The sequence below is a fragment of the Dendrobates tinctorius genome, unplaced genomic scaffold, assembly GCF_039654945.1.
Source record: "Dendrobates tinctorius isolate UK_male_01 unplaced genomic scaffold, ASM3965494v1 ptg000250l, whole genome shotgun sequence".
NCBI lineage: Eukaryota > Metazoa > Chordata > Amphibia > Anura > Dendrobatidae > Dendrobates > Dendrobates tinctorius.
In genome coordinates this window covers 26,675,014-26,694,128 of record NW_027361917.1, presented here as the reverse complement: position 1 = coordinate 26,694,128, position 19,115 = coordinate 26,675,014, and the positions used below count along the sequence as shown (strand labels likewise).

The window sequence follows — 19,115 nt, the reverse complement described above, 5'->3', positions numbered from 1 at the left end:
AGGTACATACAAAAGTAATTCACCGCACTCAGCAAATAAGTACTTTGCAATCAAATTGTGAATTTATTCGAATTGTCCAATCCAATAAAGAGTGTGCCAACACCAGAATTTGTACAAAAATACCCGACGTTTCGATCCTCCCAGATCTTATTCATGGGGTACACTCAATACATAGAATAATGAACTTTGGGCACACTGGAAAGAATGACATCCCCCTATGGTGGTCCCCGGTACTGGTATGCGTGTTTATTCCTGTATTGGTTCTGCTGAATAGGAATGATTGGTCCTTATAAGTGGAGCATTTTGATCTCAGGTTGTAATGGCTGTCGCATAATGTAGCCCGCCTGTGGGATCCTCCGAGTAGGGTATAGGAGGTAAAACTATGGCGGCATTCAGATACCATTATCCACCTGAAGGGTTAAGGAAGCCTGGTAATGTAAGTAAAGGCGGCGCTCCCGCGCCCTGTCCCGGCTTGAGTGAGAGGCTGTCACAGGCGGGCTACATTATGCGACAGCCATTACTGCCTGAGATCAAAATGCTCCACTTATAAGGACCAATCATTCCTATTCAGCAGAACCAATACAGGAATAAACAAGCATACCAGTACCAGGGACCACCATAGGGGGATCTGTCATTCTTTCCAGTGTGCCCAAAGTTCATTATTCTATGTATTGAGTGTACCCCATGAATAAGATCTGGGAGGATCGAAACGTCGGGTATTTTTGTACAAATTCTGGTGTTGGCACACTCTTTATTGGATTGGACAATTTGAATAAATTCACAATTTGATTGCAAAGTACTTATTTGTTGAGTGCGGTGAACTACTTTTGTATGTGCATATTTAGGGCCCTCGTTGGTCCAATTCACCAGCACCTATTTTGCATAGACCCTGAGTGCGCACCATACTAGCTCTAGCTCACACAGGACAGGTACACGTGACAGGTAGGCCCTATGCACTGAAGACTTATTCAGCATGTATAAATTATAACTTGGGAGTATTGTACTAAATGCTTGTATTGCTGATGCAGCAGCAATGATGGAGCCCCCTTCTTAAAATTATGCGTTTCTTTATGCTTTTTAATGTTATTCATCTTTGGCAATACCATTCGATTTGTCAATAGGATGTCTCATAGACTTTAAGGGCCTTACTCTATGGACAAGGTGGAAACAGCTAGTAGTCAACTACTTCATATACTTCTAATAAGTAAAACAGAGTAAAAAGTTCTAAGGCAAGATGGTCCTGTAGTACTGTTTTATGGGGAACACACGTAAGGACATACATGTCAGAAGAACTGACAGGTCCTTTATAGATGTGGACAACCCCTTTAAATTCAATGAATTGAAAATGAAGATGTTTCATTTGTGCAAACAAGATTCTGTGTGGCCCTAATCTAATTCAATAATGGTTATTGTGTTTAAGCCCCAAAAGTAGTGAATAATTTATAATTAAAGCAAAAATAGACTTTTCATTGCATAAAACCCCCACACATATTCTTAAAGAAATAATTACCTTGAACTACTACTGCTCTCACTGCTGTCAAGGAAGTCATCTTGTCCCAACCAGGCATTGAAGTAGCGGACAATGTGTTGATGTTCAAGTTGGGCTAAAACTTTCACTTCTTGCTGAACTTTGCTATACAAAAATAAATTAATTGTGTATTATAGCAGTGCTATCTTTGTTGTATGACCTGTAGTAATAAGCATTGGAAATGACGTTTAATAAATAATAAATTCCGTTTAAGATGAGGATGAAGATGAAGCGTTCCAAGAGAACACGGAGAGTCTACCACTCTGTACTACACATATGCATCTATGGCGTCTAATTGAACATGCCTTTTATTTTAGCTTTATATTCACAGTAAATCAGAGACACCTGTGAGCATGAGCCGCTTATATTTCTATCACCAGTAAATATGTTACCAAGAAATTATTACAATTTGAACATAAAGTGAATCCTCTTTGAGAGACCCCCAAAATTATCTAGAGGAGTGGTTCTCTTATAGACTTTGGAACTGGAATTTGGTCTGGATAGATGGGTTATGTTTAGGACAAGTTTTCCTGTATTACTTATTAGACTACTCATATTTTTATTACAATAAACTACAACTTTATTTTTATCATTTTGCTTGATACTTACTCGTCCCGCACTTGCACTATTTTTATAGCATAAAACTTGTCAGCAATTATTTTTCTGGCTTTTACCACTTGACCGTATGCTCCTTTATCAAGCTTGGTGATGTTGTCAAACTCTGCCAGAGCGCTAAAAAATATTAGTTACAAATGGTTACAATGCACCAGTATTCTTAAAACAGTTAAAGGGAACCTGTCACCAGGATCTCCCACCACCTTTAACACCTTTTTACAGCATTCTAGTAAGCTGTATGTAAGTCCACAACCCCCTTTGCATAATACAAAAAAGATCTTTTATTTTCCCCTCCAAACAGTGCACTCTGGTCTAATGGTCGTCACTTGTCTTGATCTGGTTCCTCCTCTCTTGTCACAATCTCCGTCCTCCTGCCCTGCTTTATGTGGACAGGGCTGCCACTAGGAATTTCGGGGCCCCATACTGGCAACATTTTCGGGGCCCCTTGAAACTCCACCCAGGCTCTACCCAGCCCCGTCTCCACCCCTCGAACCTTCCAAAGTCCCACCACTCTCTCTTGGAACAACTCCACTTCTGCACCATGTCCTCACAAATCACACATTAACAGTTCCCATCACCACATACATAGCCAGCAGCTTTTGTTTTGGCCAAAAGACTTTTTAATCCGCCACCACGACAAAGTAGACTCTTTTGGTCGGGCCCTACTCTACTGTAACTTACTAAACATTTGCTAAAATATCCAATACAATTTCGGAATATTTTTATTTATTTTTCCATTTTTAAAAATTACCAATAATGCCACATACAAGGGACAAATACCACCGGACCATGACCAGCCACCATATTACCACCACATGGTGAACTAAAATCCCATATACAAGGAACAAATACCATCACGCCATGACCAGACCACATTTTACCACCACATAGTGACCGGGGCCCCACTCCGGGCCCACTCTGCTCATCAGGCCCCATCCAGTAAGGGCAGTAATGCCCTGATAGCGGCCCTGCTTAGGTCAGTGGGTTTGGGAAGGATACTTATATTATAAAGTTTTTGGTAATATTAGGAATTATTAAGGTATATAAAAGAATTGTCCAGCTGAAAAAAGTGTATGGCCGGGGTCACACGAGTGATGATTCTCTCATGTGAGAGAATCAGCTTAATTATGCTACTGACACTCAGCTCAAACTCTCATCCAAGTGTCATCTGATTCTCTTGCATGAAATAATCGGAGCACATTGAGAAGACAGGGAACTTAATTTCTCCATCTTCTCCATTGTCTGAGGTCGTGGATTCAGACTGCACTCAGCTGACAGCTGAGTGCAGCCTGATGGTTCACACGCATCCATAGATTTCAATGGGTCCGTGTGATCCGAATTCCAAAGCCACTCACGGCATGCTGCAGATTATTTTTCCACAGACGAATTCGGTCTGTAGAAAAAATCACAGATCTGCGATGCCCCATAGTATAACACTGTGCTGAGTGTTATGCAATAAAACATCACATAGCGCTCAGCCATGTTATACGCTTGTGTGAGCGAGGACTAAGAGCCTTCATTCCCCCTGCAGATCTTCTCTCATTAGCCTCTCATGCTGGAGTCCGGCCTCAGTTACTTTTCTGTAATACTGTGGAATTTTTGCATACTTTTAGGGTGTGTGCACATGTTGCGGATTCTGCTGCGGATTTTTCCACACAAATTTCACTGAATCCGCCAGTAAAATGACCTGTGTTTTACCTGAGGATTTTCTGCAGATTTTGTGCAGATTTCCACAGCGTTTTTACACTTGTGGATTCCTATAATAAAAGAGGTGTAAAAATGCTGCGAATCAGCCAAAGAATTGACATGCTGCAGATTTAGAGCCGCAGCATGTGCACAACAGTTTTGGTTTTAGATAGACTTTTGGGCTATGTGCACACGTAGTGAAACGTACTGCGGATTTTTCTGTGCGGATTTGGAAAAATCCGCAGGTCAAAAGTCCTGCGGTATACCTGTGGATTAGCCCTGCGGTTTCACACCTCACAATGGAGAAGGTGTGAAACCACTGCGGATTCCGCAAAAAGAATTGACATGCTGCGGATTTGAACCCGCGGAAAAATCCACAGCATGCACACAGCGTTTTTCATTTTCCATTGAAAACAATGGTACTGTACGACGCAGATTAGCTGCGGTTCCAGAGCCAAAACCCCTGCGGATCCGCAGCAGAATCCGCAACCTGTGCACATGGCCTAAGGGTACAACGCAGCAGAATCTGCCATGTGTGCATATACCATAACATATGCTGTGTTTGTGATTATAGTGTGTGGTTAGCAGCGTCGGACTGGCCCACCGGAGAACCGGAGGATTCTCCGGTGGGCCCTAGCATCTGGTGGGCCCTGGCACCTGCTGGCATACAGGGCCAGCAGTTGCCTAGGGCCCCCGCTGCTCCAGGGGCCCCCAGCCAGTGGTGTGTCGCACACCATGCAGCTGCTATGGGGGCCCCTGCCAGCGGAGCAGCAGCGGGTGTCAGGAGGCAGGAGCCCCTGTCCCCGCTGCTAAAGAGAAATGAATATTCACTGCGGAGCAGTGCATATCATTTCAGGTCTCCACCCCCAGAGGCCCCGCCCCCAGCCCAGTAAGCCGCTCTGCATCAGGGCCGGCGCCGCCCTCAGTCCTCTCTGCTCCTGGCTCACAGCCAGTGCGCGATGACGTCACTACATCGCGCACCCGCTGTGTGTCTGGCAGAGGGGGCAGCTCCTGACACTGAAGCCGGGATCAGCGTGGGAGCGAGGAGGAGAGGTGAGTATTGTGTTTTGTTTTGTTTTTTTATATCTCTCTCGCTCTCTCTATCTATCTATCTATCTATCTATCTCTATTTCTCTATATATCTCTCTCTCTATCTCTCTTATATCTATCTTTCTATCTCTATCTATTATCTATATCTATCTATCTCTATATCTATCTCTATCTATTATCTATATCTATATCTATCTCTATCGCTCTATCTTTATATCTATCTTTCTATCTCTACATCTATCTCTATATCTATCTATCTATCTCTATATCTTTCTATATATATCTCTATATCTATCTATTATGTCTATCTATCTCTATATCTATCTATCTTACTCTATCTATCTCTATATCTATTATCTCTATATTTATTATCTATCTAGCTACCATCTATATCTATCTATCTATCTATCTTTATCTATATATATATCTCTATCTAATATCTATATCTATCTATCTCTATACCTATCTATCTATCTATCCGTTATCTATCTCTATATCTTTTCTCTGTATCTATCTATCTCTATATCTCTCGCTATCTATCGCTCTATCTCTATATCTATCTCTATATCTATCTTTATATCTATATCTATATATCTATCTCTATATCTATATCTATTTCTCTCTATATCTATCTCTATATCTATCTCTATATCTATATCTCTCTATATCTATCTCTATATCTCTCTCTATAACTATCTATCTATATATCTCTATCTATCTCTATATCTATCTCTCTGTATATCTATCTATCGCTCTATCTCTATATCTATCTTTCTATCTCTATATCTATATATCTATCTATCTTTCTCTATCTATTTATCTCTATATCTTTTCTCTGTATCTATCTCTCTCTATCTATATCTATCTATCTCTATATATATCTATTATCTCTATATCTATATCTATTTCTCTCTATATCTCTCTCTATATCTATCTATCTATTTATCTCTATCTCTATATCTATCTCTCTGTATATCTATCTATTTTTCTATCTCTATATCTATCTATCTATCTTTCTCTATCTATCTATCTATTTATCTCTATCTATTATCTATATCTATCTCTATCTATCTATCGCTCTATCTCTATATCTATCTTTCTATCTCTACATCTATCTCTATATCTATCTTTCTATCCATCTCTATATCTATCTATATCTATCTATTATGTCTATCTATCTAGCTATCTCTATTATCTATATCTACCTATCTCTATATCTTTCTATTCTATCTTACTCTATCTCTATATCTGTTATCTCTATATTTATTATCTATCTTTATCTATCTATCTCTATCTATTATCTATATCTATATCTATCTCTCTATCTATTTATCGATCTCTGTATCTATCTCTCTCTATATCTATCTCTCTATCTACCGCTCTCTCTATCTCTATCTATCTTTATATCTATATATATCTATCTCTATATCTAGCTATTATCTCTATATCTATCTACCTATCTATCTCTATATCTATCTCTATCTCTATATCTGTTTCTCTCTATATCTCTATATATCTCTCTCTATAGCTATCTATATATTATCTCTATATCTATCTCTATATCTATCTATCTCTATATCTATCTGTTATCTCTATATCCATATCTATCTCTATATCTATCTATCTCTATATCTATCTTTCTATCTAACACTATATCTCTATATCTATCTCTATATCTCATTATCTATCTATCTCTATCTCTTTATCTATCTATCTATTGATCTATCCATCTATCTCTATATCTATCTCTATATCTATCTATTATATCTATCTATTATCTCTATTATCTATATCTATCTATCCATCTATCTATCTCTATCTATCTCTATATCTCTCTCTATATCTATCTATCTTTCTAACTCTATATCTATCTATCTCTATACATATCTCTATATCTAGCTATTATCTCTATATCTATCTCTATATCTATCTTTCTATATCTATCTGTCTCTATATCTATCTATTTATCTCTATATCTATTAGTTCTATATCTATCTATCTCTATATATATCTCTATATCTATTTTTATTTATAGCCATCTATCTATATATATTTATCTCTATATCTATCTATATATGTCTATATTATTATTATTATATCTGTATATCTCTATCTATTATCTATCTCTATCTATATATCTATCTATCTCTATATCTTTCTATCTATAGCTATCTATCTCTATATCTATCTATCTATCCATTATCTATTTTCTATCTATCTCTATCTATCTCTATGAATCTTTCTATCTATATCTATCCATTATCTACTTTCTATCCATTATCTACTATCTATCTCTATATCTATCTATCTATATATTATCTCTATATCTATCTATCTCTATATCTATCTATCTATCTCTATATCTATCTGTTATCTCTATATCCATATCTATCTCTATATCTATCTATCTCTATATCTATCTTTCTATCTAACACTATATCTCTATATCTATCTCTATATCTCATTATCTATCTATCTCTATCTCTCTCTCTTTATCTATCTATCTATCTATTGATCTATCCATCTATCTCTATATCTATCTATTATATCTATCTATTATCTCTATTATCTATATCTATCTATCCATCTATCTCTATATCTCTCTCTATATCTATCTATCTTTCTAACTCTATATCTATCTATCTCTATACATATCTCTATATCTAGCTATTATCTCTATATCTATCTCTATATCTATCTTTCTATATCTATCTGTCTCTATATCTATCTATTTATCTCTATATCTATTATCTCTATATCTATCTATCTCTATATATATCTCTATATATCTATTTTTATTTATAGCCATCTATCTATATGTATTTATCTCTATATCTATCTATATATGTCTATATTATTATTATTATTATATCTGTATATCTCTATATATTATCTATCTCTATCTATATATCTATCTATCTCTATATCTTTCTATCTATAGCTATCTATCTCTATATCTATCTATCTATCCATTATCTATTTTCTATCTATCTCTATATCTATCTCTATCTATCTCTATGAATCTTTCTATCTATACATTATCTACTTTCTATCCATTATCTACTATCTATCTCTATATCTATCTATTTCTACATCTATCTTTCTATCTATATCTATCTAACTCTATATCTATATATCTATATAGCATTATTCCCTATGAGGGGGGCAGTATTATACCCTATGAGGAGGCAGCATTATACCCTATGAGGAGGGCAGCATTATTCCCTATGACGGGGTGCATTATTCCCTATGAGGGGGGCAGTATTATACCCTATGAGGGGGGCAGTATTATACCCTATGAGGGGGGCAGTATTATACCCTATGAGGGGGCAGCATTATACCCTATGAGGGGGTGCATTATACCCTATGAGGGGGTGCATTATACCCTATGAGGGGGTGCATTATTCCCTATGAGGGGGGCAGTATTCCCTATGAGGGGGGCAGTATTATACCCTATGAGGGGGGCAGTATTATACCCTATGAGGGGGCAGTATTATACCCTATGAGGGGGTGCATTATACCCTATGAGGGGGTGCATTATTCCCTATGAGGGGGGCAGTATTCCCTATGAGGGGGGCAGTATTATACCCTATGAGGGGGGCAGTATTATACCCTATGAGGGGGGCAGTATTGTACCCTATGAGGGGGCAGCATTATACCCTATGAGGGGGTGCATTATACCCTATGAGGGGGTGCATTATTCCCTATGAGGGGGGCAGTATTATACCCTATGAGGGGGTGCATTATACCCTATGAGGGGGGCAGTATTATATTCTATGAGGGGTCTACATTATATTCTATGAGGGGGCTGCTTTATATTCTATGAGGGGGCTACCCCAACTCCTGCTACATAATTAAGACATGTACAACCTTATATTATACCCAGATATTAGCGCGTTTTACCACACAATTGGTGGTCTGGTATTTAACTCTATGCAGCTACATAGTGGGCCCCAAGAATGATTTTCTCTGGTGGGCCCAAGGTGTTCCAGTCCGACGCTGGTGGTTAGGGTTACATAACATCTCTGGGAGATGCTATAAATCCTGATGAGCAGTGTCCTGGCCCCGTCCCCTCCAGAGAAGGATAAGGCTGCTGTGCCCCCTCTGCCCCTGACAGGACACCACAGCTCGATTCTGAAGACTGAAGTTTTTTTACATAAGATTAGAGAGTAAATGCAGGGAATCCTAAGAGGGGGCTGCTGTCCTGTCAGGGGGCAGGCTGTGCTCAGCGGTCTTATGCTTCTCTGTAGGAGGTGAGGGGGCACTCAGCTCTGCTGTTATCTTGGTCTATAGCTGATACAGACAGGGGTCAGACTCAGGACATAGCAGCGTCCTTCCTTGGTGAGTGGCTGCTGTGCTGATAGTGTGACTGACGCTGTCACTGAGCACACAGCCCACTCACTGAGGATCCATCTGCTACAGGGGCTGGACTAGATCCTGGCAAGACACTGGCCATACACTTAAACAACACAGGCTCAGACACTCACCGGGGGACTGAGGGCTGCACTGCTGCTCAGTGACTCGCTCCAGACTGTGTGATGGGAGAATACTATAACTGCACTGCACTAAGCCCGCGCTCAGCCAGGATTGGTTGCTGGAAAGTCCCGCCCTCCTGTTGCTCAGCACTGGCTGCCTCTCCCAGCTGTCTGTCACAATGACTCCTGCTCCCTCCACACACACAGAACGCCTGAAAATTCTGAGCGTGGGGCCCCTCCAGCTCCCGGGGCCCCTTACACCAGTAAGGCTAGTAATGCCCTGATGGCGGCCCTGTGGATGATGTGCCCTATGTCATCCACATGGTGCCCCCCAGTCACGCTCCAAGGAACATAACAAACAGTCACAGTCACCAGAGACCTGGACTCATACAGAAGTAACAACTGTGCTGTGATGCTGTAGAATTCCTTTCAAGAGGTGAGAGCAAAGTGAACATAGAGGATTGGTGATCTTATGCCAAAAGTTTGTCTCAAATTTCTGCCACAAAGTAAGCAAATTGATATAAACTTAGACTATAGGAAAGATGTATATCTTTATACCGTGTTAGCCAGTAGATAGAAAAATATTCAGAATTGAGAGTCCAAAAAGGTATCAACCACTGAGGACTCTCAATTCTGAATATTTTTTTAAACTTAGACTGGGCAGTCTAAAGGTGCACCAGATTTCTCAAAATAACATGAGTCATGAAAAATCTGCTTAGCATTGTCTATGCTCAATTGATACATATTATAAGGGGTTGTTCACTGCTGCACAACCCCAGCTGAGCCAATTTATGATCCCAATTAAAATAAGAGCAATGGATACTCCTGCAGCGGCACGATCCAGCAGTGTTATTGTTGCTGTTCCCAGTGGGTGACATGACATTGTTGTGTCACATGCCCTGGGCAGAAATGGGGGCAAAAGGATTGTATGAGGAACAAAGGGGACATAATAACTGTATGGCGTACAAAGTGGGGCATCGTGATTGTATGGGCAGAAAGGGGGCATAATAATTGTATGGAGTACAAAAGGGGGCATTATTACTGTATTGTGCACAAAGGGGGCATAATATTTGTATGGGGCACAAAAGGGAACAGAATTATTGTATGGCGCCCAAAGAAGAACACTGCAAAGAGAACATGGAGGCTCTGCTGCAAGAGGGCACTAGATAGGCACTATAACTGTGTGAAGTTAGAAGGGTTGAACTGTTAGTTTTGGGAGCACAAAAATGATGAATGGCAATGTGGGGTGGAATCAGTACTGTGCAGGACACTAGTTTAGATGTGGGCAAAAATGATGAACGTAGAATTTTTGCGACTTATGCAGAAACAAGATGTAGATGGAAAAAAGTTGCAATAGTGGTCTGGGCTGGATATGGGAGTACAGAGGACATGAAGGACTGCAATCACAGAACTGGTGAATAATTTGATTTAGCTGGTCTTTGTACAGTGGTTTTTATTAACAATCAGTATGGTGGTATTATTTGGTGTCCATGTGATTGTAATATGTGATCATTGTAAGAAGGTGTTATGTGCTCCGTAAATATGTCTATATATGTTTTTTTCTTGAGGAAGGAGGAATATTTTTATAGACCTTAGTAGGACCACATAGGCCCATGCATCCAAGCAACAAGCTGGTGGTTGTAGGGGGAACTCATGTCCAAAAATTGCCCTAGGACTGTAGTTACACCCCTGGATATATCCTTAATTATATTACATATAAATCAATAATAATGATACCTTTGTGTTCTGTTTATATGACCATTTATTGGACTTGAAGGCTGAAGAGATCCTTCCTGGGAAAAAACAGATAAGTTAAATTAGGGTTGCATTTAATTTCTTAAGAACCATGCATACAGGTATGTAAAAGTATGTATATATGTACATGATTCTGCATATTTTCCTACTGTGGGTTACCAAAGCTTCAGTTTTACTCAAATTAGTTGAAACAAATGAATACACCTCACATTAAAAACTACCAAATCTAGTATTTTGTATGACCTCCATGACTTTTAAAGGGAATCTGTCACCTCATTTTTGGCATATGAGATGCGGCCACCGCCATCAGGGGCTTATCTACAACACTCTGTAATGCTGTAGATAAGCCCCCGATGTAACCTGAAAGATAAGAAAAACGAGTTAGATTATACTCACCCGGGGTCTGGTCCGGTCCGATGGGTGTCGCGGTCTGGTCCGGAACTTCCCATCTTCTAGCGATGACGTCCTCCTCCTTACTTATGCCGTGGCTCCTGCGCAGTGGTACTTTATCTGCCCTGTTGAGGGCAGATTAAAGCACTGCATTGCGCAGGCACTGGACCTCTCCCGGCGCCTGTGCACTGCAGTACTCTGCTCTGCCCTCAGCAGGGCAGATAAAGTACGAATGCGCAGGAGCCGCGGCAGAAGTAAGGAGGAGGATGTCATCGCTAGAAGATGGGATGCGCCGGACCGGACCGCGACACCCATCGGACCGGACCAGACCCCAGGTGAGTATAATCTAACTTGTTTTTCTTATCTTTCAGGTTACATCGGGAGCCTTTCTACAGCATTACAGAATGCTGTAGATAAGCCCCTGATGGCAGTGGTCGCATCTCATATGCCAAAAATGAGGTGACAGATTTCCTTTAAGGGCATCACCAAGTCTACTAAGCATGGAATAAACAAGTTAATAACATACCGCAACAACTTTTTTCATTCTTCAAGAATGAGTTCTTTTAGAGCCTGGATCTGGATGGACAATGATGCTCAACTTGTCTTTACAGAATATATGCAAATTCCCCTTCAGAGAGGAAGAGGACTTGAACTATAGTTTCACCTATTGGAAGTAGCAATCCTAAAACTCAATATCTACCCTTTAACGAGCCTTGCCATATGACTTAAGATAAAATGCCAAACCAGAATTTCAATTTGCAGTCATATGGCAAATATCATTAATGTCGATATTGACTTTAAGGATTGCTACTTCCAATAGGTGGCCCTAAAGTTCAAGTCCTCTTCCTCTCTGAAGAGGCAATTTGTATATTTCATTTTCCAAAGAAGCAATGCATGGACTATAAGTCTCCTTACCCTGGCATGTCCACAATGTGACTCACCACAAGGAGTTACCCCTTATACCCAAGTCAGAGCCCTCTCATGCAGCCAAAACAGAACTCATGTTTTGCACTGAAGAAGGGCAACATCCCGAAACAGATGTCTGCAACTAGAGATTCAATCCCATAGGTAAATACACATTTAACCCCTTCACCCCCAAGGGTGGTTTGCACGTTCATGACCGGGCGAATTTTTACAATTCTGACCACTGTACCTTTATGAGGTCATAACTCTGGAACGCTTCCATGGATCCCGGTGATTCTGACATTGTTTTCTTGTGACATATTGTACTTCATGTTAGTGGTAAAATTTCATTCAAATAACTTGCGTTTATTTGTGAGAAAAACGGAAATTTGGCGAAAATTTCGCAATTTTCCAACTTTGAATTTTTATGCCCTTAAATCACAGAGATACGGCACACAAAAAACTTGATAACTAACATTTCCCACATGTTTACTTTACATCAGCACAATTTTGGAACCAAAATTTTTTTTTGTTAGGAAGTTATAAGGGTTAAAAGTTGTCCATTTCTCATTTTTACAACACCATTTTATTTTTAGGACCACATCACATTTGAAGCCACTTTCAGGGGTCTATATGATAGAAAATACCCAAAAGTGACACCATTCTAAAAACTGCACCCCTTGAGGTGCTCAAAACCACATTCAATAAGTTTATTAACCCTTTAGGTGCGTCACAGGAATTTTTTTGAATATTTAAAAAAAAATGAACATCTAACTTTTTTTCATAAAAAAATACTTCAGGTTCAATTTTTTTTATTTTACCAAGGGTAACAGGAGAAATTGGACTGCAAAAGTTATTGTGCAATTTGTCCTGAGTACGCTGATACCTGATATGTGGGGGGGAACGACTGTTTCGGCGCATGGCAGAGCTCAGAAGGGAAGGAGCGCCGTTTGACTTTTTCAATGCAAAATTGGCTGGAATTCAGATTGGACGCCATGTCACGTTTGGAGAGTCCCTGATGTACCTAAACAGTGGAAACCCCCTACAAGTGACCCCATTTTGGAAACTAGACCCCCCAAGGAACTTATCTAGATATGTGGTGAGAACTTTGAACCCACAAGGGCTTTACAGAATTTTATAACGTTCAGCGGTACAATTAAAAAATCATATTTTTTCCACAAAAATGATCTTTTCACCCCAATTTTTATTTTCCCAAGGGTAACAGGACCCTAAAAGTTATTGTGCAATTTGTCCTGAGTACGCTGATACCCCACATGTGGGGGTAAACCACTATTTGGGCGCATGGCAGAGCTCGGAAGGGAAGCAGCGCCATTTGACGTTTTTGGCTGGAATTGAGATCGGACACCATGTCGCGATTGGAAAACCCCTGATGTACCAAAACAGTGGAAACCCCCACAAATGACACCATTTTGGAAACTAGACCCCCTAAGGAACTTATCTAGATGTGTGGTGAGAACTTTGAACCCCCATGGGCTTCACAGAAGTTTATAACATAAAGCCATACAATTAAAAAATCATATTTTTTCCACAAAAATGATCTTTTCACCCTCAATTCTTATTTTTCCAAGGGTAACAGGACCCTAAAAGTTATTGTTCAATTTGTCCTGAGTACGCTGATACCCCACATGTGGGGGTAAACCACTATTTGGGCGCATGGCAGAGCTCGGAAGGGAAGCAGCGCCATTTGACGTTTTTGGCTGGAATTGAGATCGGACACCATGTCGCGTTTGGAAAACTCCTGATGTACCAAAACAGTGGAAACCCCCCACAAATGACACCATTTTGGAAACTAGACCCCCTAAGGAACTTATCTAGATGTGTGGTGAGCACTTTGACCCCCCCAGTGCTTCACAGAAGTTTATAACGCCCGGGCGTGAAAATAAAAAATTCGTATTTTTTCCACAAACATGATCTTTTAGTCACCATTTTTTTATTTTCCCAAGGGTACCAGGAGAAATTGGACCCCAAAAGTTGTTGTCCAATTTGTCCTGAGTATGCTGATACCCCATATGTGGGAGAAAACTACTGTATGGGCACACGTCGGGGCTCGGAAGGGAAGTAGTGACGTTTTGGAATGCAGACTGATGGAATGGTCTGCGGGTGTCATGTTGCCTTTGGAGAGCCCCTAATGTACCTAAACAGTGGAAACCCCCCACAAATGACACCATTTTGTAAACTAGACCCCCCAAGGAACTTATCTAGATGTGTGGTGAGCACTTTGAACCCCCCAGTGCTTCACAGAAGTTTATAACGCCCGGGCGTGAAAATAAAAAATTCGTATTTTTTCGACAAACATGATCTTTTAGTCACCATTTTTTTATTTTCCCAGGGGTACCAGGAGAAATTGGACCCCAAAAGTTGTTGTCCAATTTGTCCTGAGTATGCTGATACCCCATATGTGGGAGAAAACTACTGTATGGGCACACGTCGGGGCTCGGAAGGGAAGTAGTGACGTTTTGGAATGCAGACTTTGATGGAATGGTCTGCGGGTGTCATGTTGCCTTTGGAGAGCCCCTAATGTACCTAAACAGTGGAAACCCCCACAAATGACCCCATTTTGGAAACGAGACCTCCTAAGGAACTTATCTAGATGTGTGGTGAGCACTTTGAACCCCCAAGGGCTTCACAGAAGTTTATAATGCCCGGGCATGAAAATAAAAAAATTGTATTTTTTCCACAAACATGATCAATTAGTCCCCAATTTTTTCATTTTCCCAAGGGTAACAGGAGAAATTGGACCCCAAAAGTTGTTGTCCAATTTGTCCCGAGTACGCTGACACCCCATATGTGGGAGAAAACTACTGTATGGACACACGTCGGGGCTCGGAAGGGAAGCAGTGACGTTTTGGAATGCAGACTTTGATGGAATGGTCTGCGGGTGTCATGTGCGTTTGGAGAGCCCCTGATGTACCTAAACTATTGAAACTCCCCACAAGTGACCCCATTTTGGACACTAGACCCCCCACGGAACTTATCTAGATGTGTGGTGAGCACTTTGAACCCCCAAGTGCTTCACAGAAGTTTATAACACTCGGACGTGAAAATAAAAAAATCATTTTTTTCCACAAAAATGATATTTTTGCCAACAATTTTTTATTTTCCTAAGGGCAACAGGTGAAATTGGACCCCAAAAATTGTTTTGCAATTTGTCCTGAGTAGGCTGATACCCTACATGTGGGTGTAAAACACTGTTTGGGCGCATGGCAGAGCTTGGAAGGGAAGGAGCACCATTTGACTTTTTCAACTCAGAATTGGCTGGAATTGAGATCAGACGCCATGTTGCATTTGGAGAGCCCCTGATGTGCCCAAACAGTGGAAACCCCCAATTCTAACTCCAACCCGAACCCCAACACACCCCTAACCCTAATCTCAGCCCTAACCCTAACCCTAGCCCTAACCCTAGCTCTAATGGAAAAAATGGAAATATATACATTTTTTTATTTTATTATTTTTCCCTAACTAAGGGGGTGATAACGGGGGGTTTGATTTACTATTTATGGCGGTTTTTATATTTGGCAGCTGTCGCACGGTAAGACGCTTTTTATTGTAAAAATAGTTTTTGCATCACCACATATTGAGAGCTATAATTTTTCCGTATTTTGACACACCGAGTCATGTGAGGTTTTCTTTTTTGCGGGACGAGTTGACGTTTTTATTGGTACCATTTTCGGGCACGTGACATTTTTGATCGCTTTTTATTCCGATTTTTGGGACGCAGAATGAACAAAAACCAGCGTTTCATGAATTTCTTTTGGGGGGATGCGTTTACACCGTTCCGCGTGTGGTAAAATTGATAAAGCGGTTTTATTCTTCGGGTCAGTACGGTTACAGCGATACCTCATTTAGGTCGTTTTTTTATGTTTTGTCGGTTTTATGCAATGAAGACTATTTTATATAAAAAATAATTATTTTTGCATCGCTTTATTCTGCGAGCTATAACTTTTTTATTTTTTCGCTGATGATGCTGTGTGGTGGTTCGTTTTTTGCGGGACAAGATGACGTTTTCAGCGGTACCATGGATATTTATATGCGTCTTTTTGATCGCGCGTTATTACACTTTTTGTTTGGCGGTATGATAATAAATCATTATTTTTTGCTTCGTTTTTTATTTTTATTTTTTAAGGGGTTCGCTAAAGGGGTTAACTAATGGGACAGTTTTATAGGGCGGGTCGTTACGGACGCGGCGATAACTAATATGTGTACTTTTATTGTTTTTGGTTTTTTTTATTTCCAAAAAATGGATTTATTGGGGGAATATTTTTTTTTTTTCTAATTTATTTGGCGATTTTTTTAAATTATTTTAACACTTTTTTTTTATTTTTTTTTTAACTTTATTAAATAGTCCCAGGTGGGACATCACTGTCCTGTGACAGATCGCTGATCTGTCACATCACAGATCACTGTGACAGATCAGCGATCTGTCACAGGCAGTGCAGAAGGCTTCCTCATGCCTGCGCTTTGCAGGCACTGCGGAAGCCAGCTTCCTCAGGCCCCCGAAGGCCCCCGTCGCCATCTTGGATTCAGGGGCTAGCAGGAAAGGAGCCCCCCGCAGCAGCGCTGCACATTGCGCTGCCGTGGGCGGCTCAGGGAAGCACGGAGGGAGCCCCCTCCCTGCCGATGCTTCCCTTTAACCCCCGGTACACCGCGATCATGTTTGATCGCGGTGTGCAAGGGGTTAACGTGTCGGGGGCGGTCCGTGACCGCCCCTGACACATTGTGCCGGGTGTCAGCTGTGATAATCAGCTGACACCCGGCCGCGATCAGCGGCGCTCACCACGTGGGCGCCGCTGATCGTGGTAGACGTACTATCCCGTCCATGGGCATAGGGGCCCAGGTCCCATGGACGGGATAGTACGTCGGATGTCAGGAAGGGGTTAAAAGGAGTCTGTCTTCCTGTTTTTGCTACTTCTTTTGAGAGCAGCATAATGTAGGAAATGACCTTGACTTCAATGATATTTCACTTCGTTTACTGGGTGCAGCAGTTGTGACAAAATCAAAGTTTTCAGATGTAACAAGTAGCAGAGCTCAGAAAGGTAACACCGCCTACACCCAGTGGCGTAGCAACTGTTTGTGGCGCCTGGGGCGGTCGAAAAATTTGCCGCCCCTTTGGTCGTTGATAATCCGGAAGCATCCGAAGAGCCCACACTACACTCAAAGATCTAATTTTTAGTCTGCTACTAACTCTGCTGTTATTATGTCTACATTTCTAGACTTTCATCTTCTTGCAGTTCTCTATATATATGTATGTATTAGCTTGATGATGCTGGATGCAGACCTAATGACTTTTTTAATAATAACTTTTAATAATGTGACAGAAAAAAAAACAAAGTACAAATTATTTTCGAAACTTGGGTAAAACAGGCCAAAACAGGTGACAGGTGCACTTTAAAGCAGATCCGCTTGAAAATGCATGTACAAAAAACCCTGTGAAGTTACCCTTAGGATAAGTCTACACGACCGTTTGATCTCCATCCAAGAAAAACGGTCCAATTATGCCAATCAGCCTATGATCAGAGTTTGATCAGAGTGGGATCCGATTTTCTCAGATGTGGAGAGAAAAAAAAAAAGAAAAGACTATCCACCTCCTCCATCTAGTCAGTCCATGAAAATCAAACCGTACTCGGATGCCATTTAAATGTGGTCCAATGTTTTCCATGGGCCCATAGATTTGAATGGACGATTTTGATCAGACACACAGATCAAAATTGGATATGTGCACAGTCTCATAGAATAACATGTTACCAGTGCTATCCGTCAAAACGAAGGACAGCACTCGTCCGTTTTAAACGGTTGTGTGCACGAAACCTAAAAGTGATTTTTGATATGGATATTGGAGTGGAATCCTTAAATAATAATCTATGAGTTATTCCCATATCAATCTTTCATGGCTGGGTTATGAATAAGGCTCGGTCCACACTATGTCTTTGCTCACTGTCGGCGGTATACACTACAGAAAATATGTGTCCGACAGTGCGCACTGTCAAGATGGATGCCGAGGCATCCCTCCACCATTGTAAACAAATGTATATCACATAGCATGTTTCTTTGCAGTAGTCCTCTGTATAGAAAAACACACTCTGATGCTCTTTCCCATAGAGTTAAAAATGGTATCCAGCCGCATACTGGCCAGACAGAGGCTGAAAGAACACACTTTCAGCCATCGCCTGGTGAACAGACGCCTGTGGCAATGTTACAGTATACGTCGGGAAAAGCTTGTGATGTATACTGTGGGATAGACGTACGGGCAGAATGTGCACTACCTAGCCTAACTCCATCTGGGCGCCAGCCACAGGGCAAGGAGCTACAGACACAGCCAAGAGGTATACTTTTTTCCCCATAACATCCATAAAAATGAATGGGAATGAAGGAAACAGCACAGTGACAAGCCCCTCTGGATGTTTCCATAGTCCCACTCCCATCTCCACAGGTTAGCAACTGGATGAGCTATTTCCGTTTCAGCCATGAAAGGCAGAGATGAGAATGGAAATAACTCCAAAGGGATTGAAGTTCACACAGGACAGAAATGCTGCCATTTGCAAAAGCTCATCATGTGTTGCGGAAATTGATATGTGTTGAGGATTTTGAGATTGGCAGCATGTCAAGTTCTGTGGTGGATTTTTCACCTTTCCGTGTAGCAGGATTGAATTCTGGGGTAAATCTGAATCAAAATCCACATGAAAGTAAGGCCATAT

At 40.8% G+C, this 19,115-nt stretch overlaps 1 protein-coding gene and 1 long non-coding RNA gene across 5 annotated transcripts in view; one reads left to right on the top strand and one right to left on the bottom strand.

Annotated features, from left to right (window-relative positions):
* LOC141063506 (interferon-induced, double-stranded RNA-activated protein kinase-like) overlaps positions 1 to 19,115 on the bottom strand; it is a 125,360-nt gene that overhangs the window by 29,344 nt on the left and 76,901 nt on the right. For all 3 annotated transcript variants that reach the window (XR_012224890.1, XM_073557586.1, XM_073557587.1), the window contains 3 exons: positions 11,092 to 11,147; positions 2,138 to 2,260; positions 1,511 to 1,633 (listed from right to left, as the gene is read on the bottom strand). Coding sequence is in view for 2 of the 3 variants with exons in the window: in XM_073557586.1 (XP_073413687.1) it covers positions 1,511 to 1,633; positions 2,138 to 2,260; positions 11,092 to 11,147 (302 nt within the window). In the remaining variant the exon portion in view is untranslated. The remainder of the gene's footprint in view (positions 1 to 1,510; positions 1,634 to 2,137; positions 2,261 to 11,091; positions 11,148 to 19,115) is intronic.
* The window catches only part of LOC141063510 (uncharacterized), a 100,968-nt gene that overhangs the window by 79,002 nt on the left and 2,851 nt on the right, over positions 1 to 19,115 (top strand). Inside the window, exon 1 of one of the 2 annotated variants that reach the window (XR_012224892.1) lies at positions 9,553 to 9,790. The exons of the other annotated variant lie outside the window; for it this stretch is intronic. This is a non-coding gene — a long non-coding RNA (uncharacterized lncRNA). Of the gene's footprint in view, positions 1 to 9,552; positions 9,791 to 19,115 lie in introns of those variants that run through there. 2 annotated transcript variants of the gene reach the window in all.